Source organism: Cygnus atratus, chromosome 20 (genome assembly GCF_013377495.2).
Source record: "Cygnus atratus isolate AKBS03 ecotype Queensland, Australia chromosome 20, CAtr_DNAZoo_HiC_assembly, whole genome shotgun sequence".
Classification (NCBI taxonomy): domain Eukaryota; kingdom Metazoa; phylum Chordata; class Aves; order Anseriformes; family Anatidae; genus Cygnus; species Cygnus atratus.
This window is the reverse complement of record NC_066381.1, coordinates 837017-853735: the sequence shown is the minus strand read 5'-3', so window position 1 is coordinate 853735 and position 16719 is coordinate 837017. Positions and strand designations below refer to the sequence as shown.

The window sequence follows — 16719 nt, the reverse complement described above, 5'->3', positions numbered from 1 at the left end:
AATGAAAAGTAACCCCCCCCCTCCCTCCCTCTCCCCTTCTCTCTCCCCCTCCCTCTCTCTGCTGCATCAATAGCTCTTTCTGCTAGAGGAATTTCCAGCAGTGTGACAAACGGTGCGACCTGTGGGCTTGTCTTCTCTTTTTTGCAATACAAGAGGAAGTTACTTGGACTTTTCGGGAAAGGTTCAATAGGTCTGCTCCTCTAGCAGGAGGAAGTCACATTTTCGGCATATTTTACTAATGACGAAGCAGCCAAAACCAAAGCCCGAAGGAGCACCCGATTGGCATGGCAGAGTTCCCTGGAGCGCAGGGCACCCAGCGGCAGGATCCCGGTGTGCTTATGCTGCAGGTGGCCGTGCTGCTGCTCCGGCTTCCTCTCAGTGCCCCGAAAAGTCACAGAGCTCCGGAGTTACTGGAGCGAGGACTGGGAAGCAGGATGCCTCTTCCAGCACCGTGCCTCTGACTCCTCTCAAAGCCCCAGCTTTCCGCTCTGCCTGTTTTTCATTACTGCTGGTATCCAGAGCTATTGTGTTGCAGCCCTGGGTGCTAGCTTGTGTCGCAGTGCGCGTGTTGAAGTGAATAAGTGGTGCTGGGGAAAATCTGGCTTCAGCTGAAACTGCTGCTGGGTCTGCCGCTGCTTTCAGCAGGCCTGGGATGTCAACTGCTCGTGTCAGTGAGGCGCTGGCGTGCAAAAGGTGGCTGTCTCGAATTTAAGGGAAAAAGAAAAAAATCCCATTGCCTTCTGAGTTTGTTTTTTTTTGCATTCAGATACAGCGAGCCTGATGTATTTCATTTTTGGCCTAGATCTCTTAGAGGCAGGAATTCAGTGCTGGTGAGTTTTAGTGCAGTCAGTTACTTAAGGTAAGTGATCGCAGTCACTGCTCCTAGCGTAAAAAGAAGTTTGTGCGGATTGCACCAGATGAGTGTAAATCCTTTGGCTCCTTTTAGCATTGAGCTTGTCGTCTGACCATCCCCGTGCCCTGTCCTGGGCAGCGGGGAAGGGGCTCTGGGTGTGAATTTGTGCAGCTCATACTGTCAGATAAGCAGGGGACTTGCTATATATATCGAATTGCCTTCTCTTTCCTTTTATTGATTGGCTGGGGATTTCCCTTTCTAAGCGTGTCTGTTGAGAGGACGTCATGGGCGGTACTGTTTTTAGAAGCAGTTAAGCTCATGGTCTTAGAGGGCAGGGACCATAGCAATTAAGCTCACCTGAATTTGCTGTCCTGCCCCATGGTTCGAGCTGAGTCGGTTCATGAAAGCAGGCGAGCGTGTGCAGCACAGTCCCTTGACGTGATTTTCACTGCTAAAGCACAGAACTGTTCTGAAGGCTCCAGATACCTGGACGTGAAGTTAGACCGGGGACTCCAGTCTGATCTTCTTAAACCAGAGACTTCTCGGGACTGGGGGTGGGAAGGGGGAATCCTTAAAGGCCGAGGTGGGTGTTGCTTGGGATTGGGAGGGCGCGATGAGAGACCCAGCCTGGCGCGAGCCTCTCAAGAGGCAGGGTGCAGAGCCCCGTGCCGCGTGCGCCTGGCTGGGGACTGGGAAAGGGGAGGTGGAGGCTGCTGTAGTTTAACCAAGCGCCCGTAGGCAGCTGAGCCACCGAACCCCGCGGTGTCGCGGGACGGGTGACGTTACAGGGTGTCTGGTCACCGGGACTAACAGCAGTACTGGTTTTCTTTCAGACACTTTCCACTGACTGTCACAGCTGGGCTTCGGGTGCCGGCAGGTGGGTGCCAGCTTAGATGCCAAAGGTGCCCTGCCTGGCCTCCGGCTCTTACCGGGGGGTATGGTTCTCCCGTCAGTCCTGCCCTCCTCCTGCTCGCGGCAGGCAGATGCCTTTGACACCCTAAGACTTGTAAAATAGCACCGGATGGGTATGTTTATGTACCTGTGTGAAAGTAATAGGAGTTGTACCCCTAACACCAGCAGAATCTGGGCTGAGTTTGTGCTGCTGCTGTTTAGTCAACGTTATTTTAAAATACCCAGGTTGTTGGTAGGAGCGTGTTGCAGCCCAGGTACCCCAGAGAGCTGTGAGCTTGAGGAAGCTGGGGAGCAGGGAGAGGTGGGATTGGCACATTTCAGGCCTTCTCTTTTGCTTTCCGAGCCTTCTGGTGCATTTGGGTCACATATTTCAGGCTTTTTTTTTTTTTTGACTTGCACTCACAAAGACCGTCTTTCAAAGAAAACGCCAGCTGTCAAGGACGTTACAAGTTAATGGGAATTAAAACGCATACGCTTCCGATGAGTAAGGAGAAATGAATGTTTGCAGGGAACCCAGGTTGAAAAGTGCTTCTCCAGCCTGGGGACTTGGGATGTGACCTCAGTAGCACAGTCACTGTTTCCTTGAAGCTGTTGCTGCTTCCTTCCTGAGATTGAGTTAAATCTGAGAGCCGAGCAGCACGGGGAAGGTAACGGGGCTGCCGGAGGCTGGGGGAGCTCCGCCGCCTCCTCCGCTCCCCGAGGCACTTAGGGAGCAGCGCGTGTTCTCCAGGGCAGCCCAGCCCCTGAGAAACCCTCACGGGGTCCTCTGCAGCCCCAGGCAGCGCCCGTGCTCTGGTGGGTGGCCAGGGCTCTGCGTTCCTCCCCGGCTCAGGCCCGGCTGCGGAGCCGCAGGCAGAGGATGGGGAGAGGCGGGCGCCTGGAGTGCAGCTGGGGCCGGTCCATCTGCACTGCTTTGGGTAGGGACCAGGCAATTGTTTGTACTTGAATAAAGGCCCGATTGTGACTTGAAACGTCCCAACTGCTTTTTTTAAAGAAAAGCAAACAGAATTGGAGAACAATGGGCTGGAGTTAGAGGGGGCGTTGGAAATGCTCACCGAAGTCACGCTGTGCTTCCCATCTCCCTTCACCCCGGGGCTGTGAAGTCCAGCGCGGAGCCTCAGCCTCGAGCCCCTTCTGTGCCTGGTCAGGAGGGTCCGGAAAAGGTCAGGAGGGTGGGGACGGCACAGGGGAGGTGGGGGCCCTTTGGGGCCATGGTTTGGGGTTTCTCCGAAGGCCACTGAAGTGAATGAGGGGCCTGCCTTGCCCTCTGCTGCTCTCAGCTTTTCCCCGGCTGTCACCGGAGACGGATCGATGCGGCGGTAACAGCGCGCGGGGCCGGTGCCAGTCCCTGTTCTCTGCCAGTTCCTCAGGAAGATGAAGGAGGTGGCAGAGGCAGACCTGGCAGGGGAGCATCCCCAGCGTGCTGCTGCCACCTGGTGCCACCGGCAGCCCCCGGCCCCTTGGCAGCTTCACCTGCAGAGTGAGGTATTTCGTGGCGCCGCCTCGGCGAGAGAAAGGAGGTGCTCTGGGGTGCCTGCGGCTTTGTCAGCGGTCACCAATTTCCCCTTGAAACGGTGATTTTGCTGTCATTAATGTCAACAGTGGAGCTGATTGGCAGGCAGGCGTGCTGCTGAAATTAATTACGTGTAAACTCCTTGCAGTGGCGGATGGATGGCAGTGCTCTTCAGGGGTCTGGCAGGACACGGGGCTCTGTCCTTGTCCCTTGTCATCCTGCACTCTTGGGTCACACCTGGCTGGCCTCTTCCCCCAGAGGCATTTTTCAAATTCTGGTGGTGTGTTCCTCCCCCAGGCTCTAATCACATCTGCTCATTTTCACCCTCCAGCTCTCTCCACGCCCCGTTCTCTGCCCCAGCATCCTTCCCTCCGTTCTGCTCCCTTCTTTCCCCCTCGGCCCTTCTTGCTTCTGCCTCGAAACTGCGGTGCCCCAGGGTGGCCGGCTCAGCTCAGGCCACCCCCTCTCAGCGCACTTGGCTGCTCTGCGCACACCTCCGGGATCTCCAAAGCTCCCATCTTCTTCCCCCCTTCTCTTTTTCTGCAGAGGATCTTGTTTCTTCCAAGACAAGAATATGAAATGCGGTGCCAGCGTCCCTTCGTGCCTCCCCGCAGCACTCTGCTCCTCTCCCTGCAGCAGGCACAGCGCCTCTTCGCACCTCTGCCCCCTTCCTGTCTCCTCTTTCATCTGCCTTTGAATCCTTGCCCTATGCAGTAAACTGTGTGGTCTCTTGCTTAAAGCAAAGCCACCTCTGCTCCTCTTCACCTCCCATGACTGACTTTTTCCCTCCTTCATTACACCCCGCCCCTGCACAGCCAGCTCGGGCTGACATCCCGTACCTCTCCAACCCATCCTTCCCCCTGCACCAGATCTGCTGATGCAAAAACCTTGAACTTGGCAGGCTCTCCGATTTATTCTCACCTCTTCACCACTCAAGAGGGTTCGGCTCCCTGGCTCCTGAAATCCCTTCCCTGACCTCGCTCTGCCCCTTCCCACCCTCTCTGCTGCTCCTCCAGCATCTCTGCTGGGATTCACCTGCTCCAGCACAGGGGGTACAGGCGGGGTCTGGCCACCGCAGGTGGGCGAGCTGGCAGTGCCGTGGGGTGGCTTGGAGCAGGATGGACTTCAGACATCCTCACTGCACAGCTTCACCTGGGCTGAGAGAACGAGGCTTGGAAACGGTTAGCCTAATCCAGGTACGGTTTTGAGGGCCAAAAGGTGAAGTTCTCCTTAGGAGGGTGCTGTGCAGCCAGAAGTACTTACAGCTTCGGCAGCTTTCCCCTGTCTCTCCATGATCCTGCATGTCCCGTTCTGGCCTTTGGGTGCAATCCCCATGATGGAAGCCCGGGTGCTCCTGCTCCGAACGCAGGAGGAGCTAAACCAGTTTTCAGAGACGTCTTCTGATGGTTCTCCGTTAACATGAAGCCTAACAGTCTCAGGGCGTTTTAATCACGAGCCAACCCTCCGATCAGGGAGGGCAGGAGCTTTGCGAGCTGTTACTTGCTACCAGCTGCTGTCATGGCGCTGGTGGAGCTGGGGCAGTTCAGCTCCGGGGCAGTGCCCGCGGGTCCGTGTCCTGCTCCTCGTTTGCCTGGAACTGAGGGGGTGAGACCATCTCATCCCGTCCTCGGGGTGGGTGATGCTTGCGCAGCGCTGCAGGGCCAGGGACAGCACCCTCCTCCACAGGAGAACGTTTCCTGCCTCCCAAATCCTGCAGGAACGCTGACTTTGAATGTGCAATTTGCTCTGTGATCCCAAGCCTCTGTTCTCCAGGTGCCAGCAGCCAGAGCTGCAGGGTGCTGAGCGCACCCCGGGCAGCGCTGCTTACCCAGAGACCTGTGGGGATTCGCTTAGTCAAACCTGGAAGAAAAGGTATCTGATCCATTTTAAATCCTGTAAGCTGTAAAAAGGCTGGCTTTGTCATAAGCTTGATGGAATTTATCCGATTCTGAAACTTCATCTATCAGTAATTGGATTGAGTTGTACCCTTGTCAGCAGAGCTGCCCAGAGCTGAGCATACTTTGCATAAATACTTAAACATATTGAGCAAGTTGTCTCGATGGTTTTTTAAGCTGCGTACACGAGCTTGTTTTGCTCCGGATTACTTTGGTCCCTCTGCTGTGTGCTTGCTGTCTGTGCTTTGGCCACCTGGAGGCAGCCCCAGTCCGGGCCCGGTGATGCTGGGGACAGGAGCACAATGCTGGGTACAGAACTGCCCTCGGGTCACCGCCTCCACCCAGTGCCCCATTAGGTATCGCTGCGGCAGGCTGCCTGCCCGCTCCTTGTTCCTGCTGCCCTCCTTCACCTGCTGGGTATTCTTGCTTTGCTGCATTCGTACCCAGCCCTGGTTATGCCCACACACAGGTAAATTGGGGTACTTCTCACTGCAGGGTGAGCTGAGTGCTTTGGCCCGCTTGCCATCATAATTAGGTATTGCAGTGATGGTTTTGAACCCTGGTAGCCCAGGCTTTTCTTTTGAATATTTATTGATCAGTAAAAGTTTAAAAAAAAAAAAAATTCTTGTTGTTGAAGACCAGCTGTTAGTGGCAGCAACCCTGGGACCTGCAGTTTTGCTCAAAATAACAAAGACTATCCCATACAATTTGCTTTGCATGTAACCGGGCGGTCTGACAATTGTATTTTTAGCCTCTAATTAGTTGAGAGGCCTGAGATGGCTGGTTTATTTCATTTGGGATCAAAATAAGGCTAATTGGACTCCTGGTTGTTTCTTCTAACATCCCCTGTTTAATAACGGGACCGTTTTCCCCCATTAAGTACATTAGGACTAACTGCACTGTTTTCACTGAAATGAAACCAAAACCTCAGCCTGGGGCAGGCGCTGAGCGTGGAGAGCCTCGCTCCAGCTGCAAACAACCGCCAGCATTTCCTACGCAGTGCAGAAGGAGCCGCAGGAAGGGCAAGCTCCCACCTTGCCTGGGGTGCGTGCCAAAATCTGCCCCGGAGCTGTGCCCGTCGTCTGCTGCCCTTCCCACCTCCCTGAGCTCCATCAGCATGGGAAACCTCCCCGCGTGCGTGTGGACAGGCGCAGCTCCTAAACCGTCGCGCTCCTCCCTCCCAAAGGACTTCACTCCCCGTAACGTGCCAGCGGCAGGTGCTCGCGGGGAGCTGCTCTGTGGTGCTTTGTTATTATTTATTATTTATTCCCCGTTCCCTAAGCCTACATCGCTGTGGTGAATCAAACTGCACCGAAGACAGGGCTGTTAAGGTTTTCCTGAGCTTTTCCACGCGGCTGCCATAAATAGGTGCTGGCTGTTTGTTTTCACAGTCCCGTGTGAGGCAGGCAGATGCAGAGAGCGAGTGTTTCTTCCCATCGTTGACAGCCTGTTTGCTCATGGAGTCAGGTTTTTCAGAGCACACACGCTTGATGCATGTGGACGTTGACTTGCAAAAGGGGGCAATTCAGGTGTTTGAGCCTGGAGCTGGAATTAAGAAAATTCCAGGGGAATTTTTCCTCCGAGGAGAATGGGACCAGGCTCTTCTGCAGCCCCAGAATTGCTCCCAGCACCTGCAGCAGGTGAGGGCAGAGGTTTCGAGATTAATTCCTGTCCCTGTCCAGTGCTGCTTCGGTCTCTGCCTCTCTGTTTTGCACTAACAGAGGCAAAGGTCCCTTGAGGAAATAACACCCTTGTGTAACGCGGTGTGCAATAACCCGCCTGAATCACGTGCGCAGGAGGGCTGTGGGGAGAGCAAATTAAGGTTTTATGAGAGCTCTCGACTCTGACACTTCCTTGTTATCTGAGGGCTTGGCTCCGAGATTAATAATCCCGGAGTAGGATACAGGCTATAAAAACATGAGAACAACGTGAATTGTTTTCCTGCTTCACCCAACCCAGGTCCGTTGGGCAGCATTGCGTGAGTGCTGGGGAGAGCAGCGGGCACCGTGCTCTCTTACCTCTTCCCCAGCTTCATCCCTTGCCTCTGCTCCCCTCGTTGTTTAATTTGGCCACCTTGGCTTGGGCATCGCCTGCGGCCAGGCCCGGGGCATCCCCCACAGCTGAGATTTTAGGGCAGCTTCCGACCTGGTGGGCTTAAGCAGGATTTTAGGGGAACCCGGCCTGCATGGCACGCTGAGTGTGTGACCTCTGGGGAGAGTGGGGCGGTGGGACAGAGGTGGGCAGCCTCTGCGAGGAGGAGGAGGAGGCAGAGTAGGACCATGCCAAGTCCTGAGGCAGCAGACAACATCAGCGAGGACAGCTTTGAGATGCTGGTGGAGGAGCATGGGAGGCCGCGCGAGTGAAGCTGTCTGCAGGCCCCGGGCTGAGGAGGACAGCTGGAGGCCCGGTGCCTCCTGGTGCCTGCTGTGGCTCCCGGCTTCCACAGGTCCTCAGGAAGGCCTTGCCTGGTGCTGCCCCGGCCTGCCCGGGCCGCAGGAGGAGGCAGCCACGTTCCTGCGCGCTGAGCTCACACCGAGCGGCCTCCTCTCGGCCTCCCTTCGCCGCAGCCTGGGGGTGGCAGCTTGGAGGAACGGCCTGGCGCGGGCCGTAGCCAAGGAGAGCTGCAGTTTGTAGCAGTTACACCAACTTCTCCTATGAGGGAGGAAGCGAGGAGCTGAAACAGCCATTAGCAACGATTTAATACATCAGTACAAAGCGTACAGCGGGAAAAGTACTCGTGTGTCATTCAGCGTTATCAATAATTCAGATAGCTTCAGATTAGTGAACAAAGCGTATTAACGTTTTACTTCCCTGGCTAATTGTGCTGTTCACCTAATTTGTAAGTCCCTGCCTGGCAGCGACTCCTCCTGGTGGCATTGTAAGCTACCACCAGTTGTTTTTTCTCTATATGAAGTCTGGTGTAAGTGGCTCTTTTGCTAAATAGTGGGAAAATCCTTTTATAGTTAGAAAGAGAGAAATTGGATCAGAGTTTGATATCACAGTATTTGGCTTTTCCATTTTCCTAGGACAACACACTCATTCCCATCGTGGTTTTTCATGCTTTCCTGAAACTTGTTAACCTGCTTTTAGATGTAAGGGAATATAGCGGATATGTTTTGAATCCTTTCTGAGGTTCCCTTCCTTTCTCATCATGTGCGTGGCAAGACATGAGAAATTAGCAGAAATTAGCTGAAGCACGAGGGCAGTTACTCCTTCCGGATGGCGCTGCTGCGGGCTGTGAGCCCTGGCAGGGCAAGAGCTCCCTCCAGCACGGCCTTGTTCCTGGATGACTTGCATGCTTCTTGTTCACGGGGAAGATTACGTTTCAGAAATGATTTCTCACTGCTGGCATTTGGCTTGGCCTTCTGACGTGTAGGTGTGAAACCTCACGTAATTCTGTGCTGGGAAAGAAATCCCAGAGCGGAGGGAAAGTGCTCAGTAGATGTGCAGAAACTCTGCTGTATCCAATGCAAAGCCTTGATGGTGAAAGGAGGAGTAAATCTCATCAAAGAGAAATTTAGACCCTCTCCAGTTCCACATTCGTTGACATTTGCATTTTGTCTGAGGAGGGAAAAAAATCTTCATATCAAATGGTGGCAAAACTTACCCAAGGCATCGAGCATCCCTGGAGCTTTGGCACAGTACAGATGGCTGCTCACTGCCAGAGGCTGGGTTTGGTTGGTGAGCTCGAAGCCACCTTCAGGCTACACTTAAAACTGAATATTTCCAGAAAAAAAAAAAGCCAGTAATATTTAAAAATTGGGGGGGAGTGCAAGCGACACACACGTGTGCTCTGCTTGTACATACTGAGGGTGCTGCACAGACACGTGAGTGGCACCAGGGGCATGGGCACACAGTGCACAGCAATCGTGGTGATCCGAGATCTCAAATGTCTCACAAAGGCTCCTCCCCAGGTCCTTGAACCGTAACGACCAGGTCTTTCTTCCCTCGGCTCCCTCAGCGCTTGTTCCTCTGTAGAATGCCATGGGTTTTTCTGTCTCACTGAGCCGCCGCCATTCAGGGCAGTAGTTCAGCGTGTGCTTCATTGTCTGACAGGAGAATGTTTCTCCCCAGCTCCTTTTCTCCTGCCCTTGGGTAACGTACAGACTGAAAGAAGTACTTCTCCCCCATTAATGAGCTTTCCAACTGTTAATTTTGAGGTTTGCCCTTTGCCAGAGCTAGAGGCTTGTACCGCTTGATTTCTTAAGTGGGCATGGAAGTAAAATAAGGTGGAATTTGGTGAGGAGGCTGTATCTGCTTCAGTCTTACACCCATGTCGCCCACAGACACAGTTCAGTTTCTCTGCCAGAGCTCCTGTGCCGTCCCCAAGGTGTTTTTCGCACCTCTGGAGCCCTGACCACCACGTGCTGGTGGGGAGCAGGTCCTGCGTGTAGTGGCTGACCCTTGGGACGTGGCATCTCCCCTGTGATAACCATTCTGATACCCAGCATCTCCTGGAAAGGGCACAAAACAGAGGTTAGCAGCGATAGGTACAGAGCGCTGGCCTATTGCGCTATTTTATTATTATTTTTTGTCTCTGTTCATACTGAGGTATCATTGCTGTTGATCTGAATTTCTGCTCTGGGTTATCTTTTGTTTGCTGCAGGTGTGTTTCGTGGAACAAGAAGAGGAGACTGAGCTGTGATTGACCCAGGAGGTCCTGGACAGTGGCTGAGGATGGTGAGTATATATTCTAGTCCTCCTCTGTCCTGTGGTTTTTTGTTCTTTTTGTGTGGGTGTGTGTGTGTCCAAATATTGTGCTGCTCATAAATGTGAGAGAAAATACAAGAATTAGAAAGAAAAATGCTAAAGTATTGCGTATTATATATAATAATATAATACAGAGAGCTCTGTAGTATGTCTGCAGTCAGGATGCTGTTGGCACGAAAAATTTACCGCTAAACTTGTTATTGAAATATACTGGCAAGCAAAGCAAGTAAGACTGGAATCCTCTTCTGCCTCCTTGGACTAGTGACATAGTCAACGATACTTTTTTTGTGGCTTACCGATTTATTTTTACTTTAAACGTAAAGTTGGGATTTCTCCTTCTGTTCCACTATCAGCTCTTAATGAAGAGTTAACACCATGTTAACAATGTGTTTTGGTGGCACCAAAGTAGCAGAGATTTCACGATAATTTGTCAGAAAAAAATGTGGTTTAATAGAATCTGGAGGGACTGAAACACAGCCAAAATAGCCAGATTGCTGATAAACTTGAATAAGGTGACTGTAATGCCTCCAGCAAGAAATTATCCAAAATAAGCGCCATCTGATGAGAAGTCTTGAGATCAGGAATGTTGAAAGATAGGGTGAAAGTGTCTCTAGGGCCGTGCTTTGAACAGGAATTTGAACGTGACGTGGTAATACACGTGTTTGCAGTGGGTGGGCAGCAAGTCTGTGCATTGCTGCAGTAGCAGTATCGTGATCAACTTTGTACTCACTGCTGTCAGAAGCACATCATTATGTTGGAAGGAGAGCAGAGAAGAACAGCAGAAGCAGTCAAAGGGCTGGAAATTCAAACTGAGGACTTGAAAATTTAGGTTAAACATGTCAAAAAAAAAAACCTGGCAGGCTGCTGAAGGAAACGGTGATATTTTCAGTGGGATTGTCCCCCACGTGATCAATTAACAACTGCAATAGAAAAGGAAATTTGCTGTCTGCATTAACTGAACTGTCAGCTCTAGTAGTATAGAATCACAGAATATACCGAGTTGGAAGGGACTCACTACAATCATCAAGTCCAGCTCCTGGCTCTACCCAGGACCACCCAAAAAATCAGACCATACGTCAAAGCCTTGTGCAAGCACTTCTGGACCTCTGGCAGCTTTGGTGCTGTGACCACTTCCCTGGAGCCTGCTCCAGTGCCTGACAAGGCTCCTGGTGAAGAACCTTTTCCTGACAGCTCCTGTCTGAGAACAGCTTCCTGTTGTTCCCTTGGGTCGTCTCAATGGGCACCAGAGATAGGACCTGAGGGAACGGCATGAAGGTGTATAGTTATTCATGCAGCATTTGTGGTGTAGCCCCTATCCTCGTGCTCCCTTACTCGGCTTAAGATCTCCTTTCCTCTCTGTTGGAAGAGCTTCTTGGCCATGTTTCAGATCAACTAGCTTGCTTTGGGGTGGAGAGATGAAAGTATACCTTTGTTGTAACCTGATAAAGCATCTTATACTCTGAGTTGGAATTATTCTGGTTTCAGATTGAAAAAGACCCAACAGCTTCTCTATATGAGATGGAGGTGAGATTGATGCAGATGCATCCAAACGTTAATGAAAAATTGAACCTTTTTCTTTTCTTAAAAGGACCTGATCCTATGCAACCTTTCCTGCAGTAACGTGTCACGAACACTCAAATGTTGCAGTGGCACTGGTAAAGCTAACCAACATCTGGATAATCCTGTTCCCTTTCTTTTGCATCTGTAGCAGAGCATCTCACTGTCAAATCTTGGAAATGTCTGGATCGTACTTTGTGTCATGCTGAATCACTGAAAAACAACCAGCTCTTTCAAAATTCCTTGTTGTGTGCATGTTTGTGGCTGTCGAGAACTGACTTAGGTCAGCAACTCTGTCCTGGGGCTTGCTGCTTTTGCCCATACCTTTTCATGCCCAGGTTAGTGAGAGTGTGGGAAGTCAGGAAACCTACTCAGGTTTCCCTTTGTTGAGACAGGGCTGTCTCCAGGCTGGAGGCCACATGTCTGTGTCTGATTCTGGTTCCCTGAACTTCCCTCGTGAAACTGGAAGGGTCGTGCTGCTTCCTCCCAGCTAGAACCCCTTGTGTTTCACGGTGACTGAGGCTGGGAGAACTTGCTTTGCTCTCTGTGTCCCAGGGAACCGGCGTTCAGGGTACCACACAGCATGTGGAGAGGCTGAGTAGACCCCAGCAAGGCTGGTTCGTGGCTATTCCAAATCCTGTAGTCTGAGAATCTCCGAAGGAGAGGACAGAGAGGAGAAGTGAATATATGTGTGGAAAATGCATCAAAAATCCCTCCAGGTATGGTGGAAAAGGCCAGGGTCTACTGGAGAATGCTGCAGAGAGAGCCTGGGGGAGCATCTCTCTGCTGTACTCCCTCACGTCAGGATGTGCAGCTCAACTTTGTAACCGTGAAACAATTTCCTGATGTTTTATTAGCCCTTGGTAGATTTTTTTTTCCCCATTAATTAATCTATCTGCTTTTCAAAACCAAGTAAAGACCTGCAGCTGTGCAGACCCTGGCCTTTTCCACCTTACCTACAGCTGTGACACGCTGTGCAAAGAGCTGCGCTCCCAAGCTGTGGGCAGCAGCCCCTTCTGCCCCTGCTCCGTATCGTTTCAGCTGACTGTCCGCAGCTCTTGTACTGGGAGTCACTCCGAACAGTGGGGTTGCCTGTGAGCTGCTCCGTGCCCTTCCTGTAGGTCTGTCACGTTCCCCTCAGACAGCTGAAGAGCTCTGTTGTTTGCACTGTGCTCTGTCCAGAAGGTGGCTCTTGCCTTTAATCCTTGTCTACACTCCCGAATCCTATATCCTTTATGGGGTGCATGGGCTGGAGCTTTAGACTTACTAAAAAGTTGGAAGCCTTTACTTTTCACTGGGCTCCTTTCACGTGCCTTGGCAGATGCATGTCCTGAGCTGGCCCTTACTTAGTTTTAACCCTTAATACTTTGGCTTCTTCTAGGCAAGAGGGTCTCCTTACGAATACCTGAAGATATCTTTACATTTTCAAAGGACCTTTTGAAAAGGGTTTATGCGTTTTTCATATTATACTCAAATGTTCCATTCTGGTCTTTGTTTTGTTTTTATTTTTTCTTTCACAAGAAAACAACCACACCCCCTCACCCACTGTTTTAGGAAGAGGGTATAGGCTTTCTGCCTCCTGGGACAAGGGGGAGAAAGCAACTTACTGCGAGCAGCTGTAGAGACAAGCGTTTATCCCCTCCTGCTTATCTGAGCTGCTTCCAGCAATTGAAGGTAGCTGCCTGATGCAAACCCTTACCCCCGCTGAGTCCTTCTGTGAGCTCTTCTGCAGCCTGTGCCCCCTGAGCTCAGAGCAGGCCTGCATCAGGTGCTGGAGGCTGGCTGCTGATTCGTGGGCAGGCGGCTTCGGCCCCTTGCAGGGAGGGCTGCTTGGAGACCTGGTTCCCTGCGGGCCACCTGAGCTGGAGTTAACGAGCTGTGATCACTGCAGTCAGAGGGCAAAGCACCGATGCCCTCTGGTTAGCAAGGGCAAGCCCCAAAGCTGGTACCTTACTCAGCAGCACCGCGCTGCTACAGATGCGTGGTCATCGCTTAAGAGCTTTGACTGCTTTGATTGGAAGAATCTCTTTATTTCTCCCCCACATATTAGCTGCTGATGAAAATAACCTTAAAGACAGCACTAGCGGTGGTTTAATCCTTAACTCCGGCTAATGGAAGTCCTAAAGGGCAACCAGCACCTTAATACGTTACTTGAACTAACCCGGCGGGTAAGTCGGTGCGGGCACAGCTCTAACCGCGTGCCGTACAACTCGTGCTGCAGCATTCCCTGTTCCCAGCTGCTGTGGGTAGTGGGGCTGTCGAGATTTCCACCTCGACTTGTTCCCTTTGGAGGCTGCTGGCTGTTAGTTGGGGTGAGGCTTTGCAGTTTAGCCGTCCCCTGTCCCATCTCTGTGGCATATGGAGCTGTGTCCTTTCATCCCTCTTCTCAAAGGCTTTCTGTGTCATGCTTGTGTTACGTGCTCACCTCTGGGCAGCTTTCTGAACAAATACTAAATGTATGGTATATCAGATCTACAACCTCTACTGTCATCTTGTAAAGATCAAAAGATGACATTCACCACCCCACTCCTGGTTTATGGGGTATAAAGCAGTAACCTCTCCTCTTCACACAAGTTTAGGTTTTATTTCTGGAAGGCCATCTCAATGGCTCAGCAGCCTTTTGGTTCACCAAGGACCTCTTTAGGCTTTGAGGAAATAAACTATTTTTGTAGAGAGACCCGAAACAAAGATGCCCTTCATATAAAGAAGCAGAGGAGGCAGAACAAGAAGTTCCATTGGCCACAGCTCATCAGCTGTCTGCATCAGCTCATGTAGATCCCCGGTACAGCAATTTATCTCGCCCTGGTGTAGGTATCTGTGCTAAGCAGGAGGATAAATTTTGACTTTTAGGACATGGGACTATCTGCCCAAGACAGTTACTTCCCCCTGCCGTGTTTTTTTCCCCTGTTGTTTTTCTCCAGCTGGAGGCAGGCTGGGGCAGCCCTAGGGACGGGGCTGTGGGTTCAGTTCTGCCATCCTGTGCAGCAGCCCTGGCGCTCCGTCCGCAGGGGGTCTCTCCTCGCATAACACTGCAGTGACAAAAAGCCCACCCTTAATCATTAGAAGTGATAGAAGTGGTGCCCTCTGCCTGATGCGAGGGTATTTACTGCCGTTTTGTGAAATGGAGGACAGGAGTCTGTTAGGATTGGGACAGACGGACCCGTTCTCAGAAGTCTGTCCAGGGTGATGGTGGTGGCATCCTGCAGGGGATGGGAGCACTTCTCCTCCTCCTGCCCTTCAGCTGCTTGCTTCCACCTTTCTGCAACGGTCACGTTTTACTTGGCGAGGGGTTACCAGCCCTGCAGTGTTTCATTTGCACTCTGTGAGGCACTGCAGACTTTGCTCGGGTGGCCTCTTGTTCTGGGAGGGGGCGTTGGGCTGTAGACCCATGGAGCAGGAGGGAAGCTGCGAGGTGGCTCAGCGGGCGGGTGCTTGCTGCTCGCTGCACTGCGCTCTCCCTGCCCTGTAGAGAGCTGGGCCAGCTTTTGACACCGGGATGTAATTCAGGGCGCTGACCAGCTCCAGGCCATGGGATTTCAGCGCCTCGGCAGCAGTCCTGTGCTGCCAGCACAGATCCAAATGCAGCCTCCAAATCCCTTCTGGGACCGCTACCTGCGGTGTGTGAGTGGAGCTGCACGGAGGGGAGGGAGGAGCAGCACAACATGAACGATGGGCATTGCTAGTGGGAGAAAACAGGGTTAATTACTACTGATCAGCCTTATGAACGTGTTGACTGTGTTATATTCAGCTCCTCTCTTCCTCGAAGTACACAAAGCCTTTAGGATTGTTGTGGCTGGGAGAAATGCGGGAGGTTTCTCTCTGCCCCAGCATAAATGTACATGTGCACGACACTCGGAGGAGCCCAGTTACGTGAAAACAACCTTGTCTTCCCAGTTCAGTCATACGGTTGTTAGTGATAATGGAGGGAACACCAGCTGCTTGGCTGGGGAGACATCTGACTTGGCATTTAGGAAATCCCTTGAGTTAAGCCAGCTAAAAGGAGGCTGCCGGCGCCCTGCGCTCCCTGAGCCTGCTCGGTGCTGCAGCTGCTTGATTGCATGGACGTGAGAACAGATATTTTGTGAACTGGGATGACTCAGGAGGCTACATTTGCAGTAGGAAGGGGTGAAAGTGGTGGAGTTTGAAACTCTGCAGGCCTTTGACATGCTGCTAAGGCGTGGGGCTGGGTCTGCTCAGCCCCAGGCTTGGCTCTCGGGCACAAGTCTGAGCTGTGTGTGAGTCCTCTTCTAATGCTGCAAATGCAAAAATATTTCAGTTGAAGCAGGGGAAAATCTATTTGTGGATGTTCAGGTCAGCTTAGGTTGGAAATTCAAAGTAATGATCTGACAAGCGACCTCTTAACTCTGCGCAGCTGCAGCTTAGGTCTGTAAAGGTCCCTCTGCAACCTGAGCTGGAAGCAGCCCCTGTGCTGGGCCCTGAGCTGAGCTCTGTGTCCTGACCAGCTGGTCCGGAAAGGCTCAGAGCAGCTTGCTTACCTGCCTTGTCCACAATTTTGTATGTTGTAAACACGAGTCATACATTTTATGCACTCAGTGTGTTAAAGAGCAATGTGTGCGTTGACTCTACCAAAGAGACTTCCGTGCTTCACCTATTGACAGATGTATTTTGTTGCTTTTCCCCGATGCGCATCAGAAAAAAAAGAAAAAAGAAAAATCTGTTTTATGTCTTTTATAGCTATACTTTCTTTCCAGAATAAAAGGTTTCTGCCACCTTTTGCTGCTCTGTTTTTTCAGCAGACCTCTGGCACTCACCCAAGAGGAGTACCCCAGGGGAACCACTCAGATTTGGCCAACGCAAATCCTTAACCTTGTGCATAAACCTCTGTTCTCCTTATGTGTTGACCTCGTATTGTAGCACAGATGCCTTCGGGGCTGTGCTTTCTCCATGTCCTGCCAGGCAGCCCCATTAGAGGAGAGCCCAGGGTGCCCGGTGGAGGCAAGGGCCTCTGAGCCCAGGCAATGTCTCCTGGGGCACCCACCAGGTACCAAGTAAATGCTGGACTGGGACAGAACCAATGGTAATGGTGAATGGGATTTTGTGGCTTATTCTTCCTCTATGCTTTTGTCCAGCATCCAAATAGTGTAGCCTGTGTGGCCTTTGGGGTAGTTGGTTCACTTGGTTTCCCAGCGAGGGAGTTCATTGCCTGGGCCCTGCTGCCCTGCAGTGACACAGGACAGCACATCTGGGTGTTGCAAAGCTGTCCCTTTAGCAAGGCAGCTCAAAACAATCTAACCCTTAACAATTTTTGTGGAGAAATG

At 51.8% G+C, this 16719-nt stretch overlaps 1 protein-coding gene across 2 annotated transcripts in view; it reads left to right on the top strand.

Moving 5' to 3' along the window:
- Nucleotides 1-16719, top strand: part of MTMR4 (myotubularin related protein 4) — a 52136-nt gene that overhangs the window by 6429 nt on the left and 28988 nt on the right. Inside the window, exons 1-2 of one of the 2 annotated variants that reach the window (XM_035559040.2) lie at nt 6985-9649; nt 9780-9853. In XM_035559040.2, the coding sequence (XP_035414933.1) occupies nt 9851-9853 (3 nt within the window). In that variant the 5' untranslated portion in view covers nt 6985-9649; nt 9780-9850. Of the gene's footprint in view, nt 1-6984; nt 9650-9779; nt 9854-16719 lie in introns of those variants that run through there. The other variant, XM_035559039.2, reaches the window with a different exon arrangement.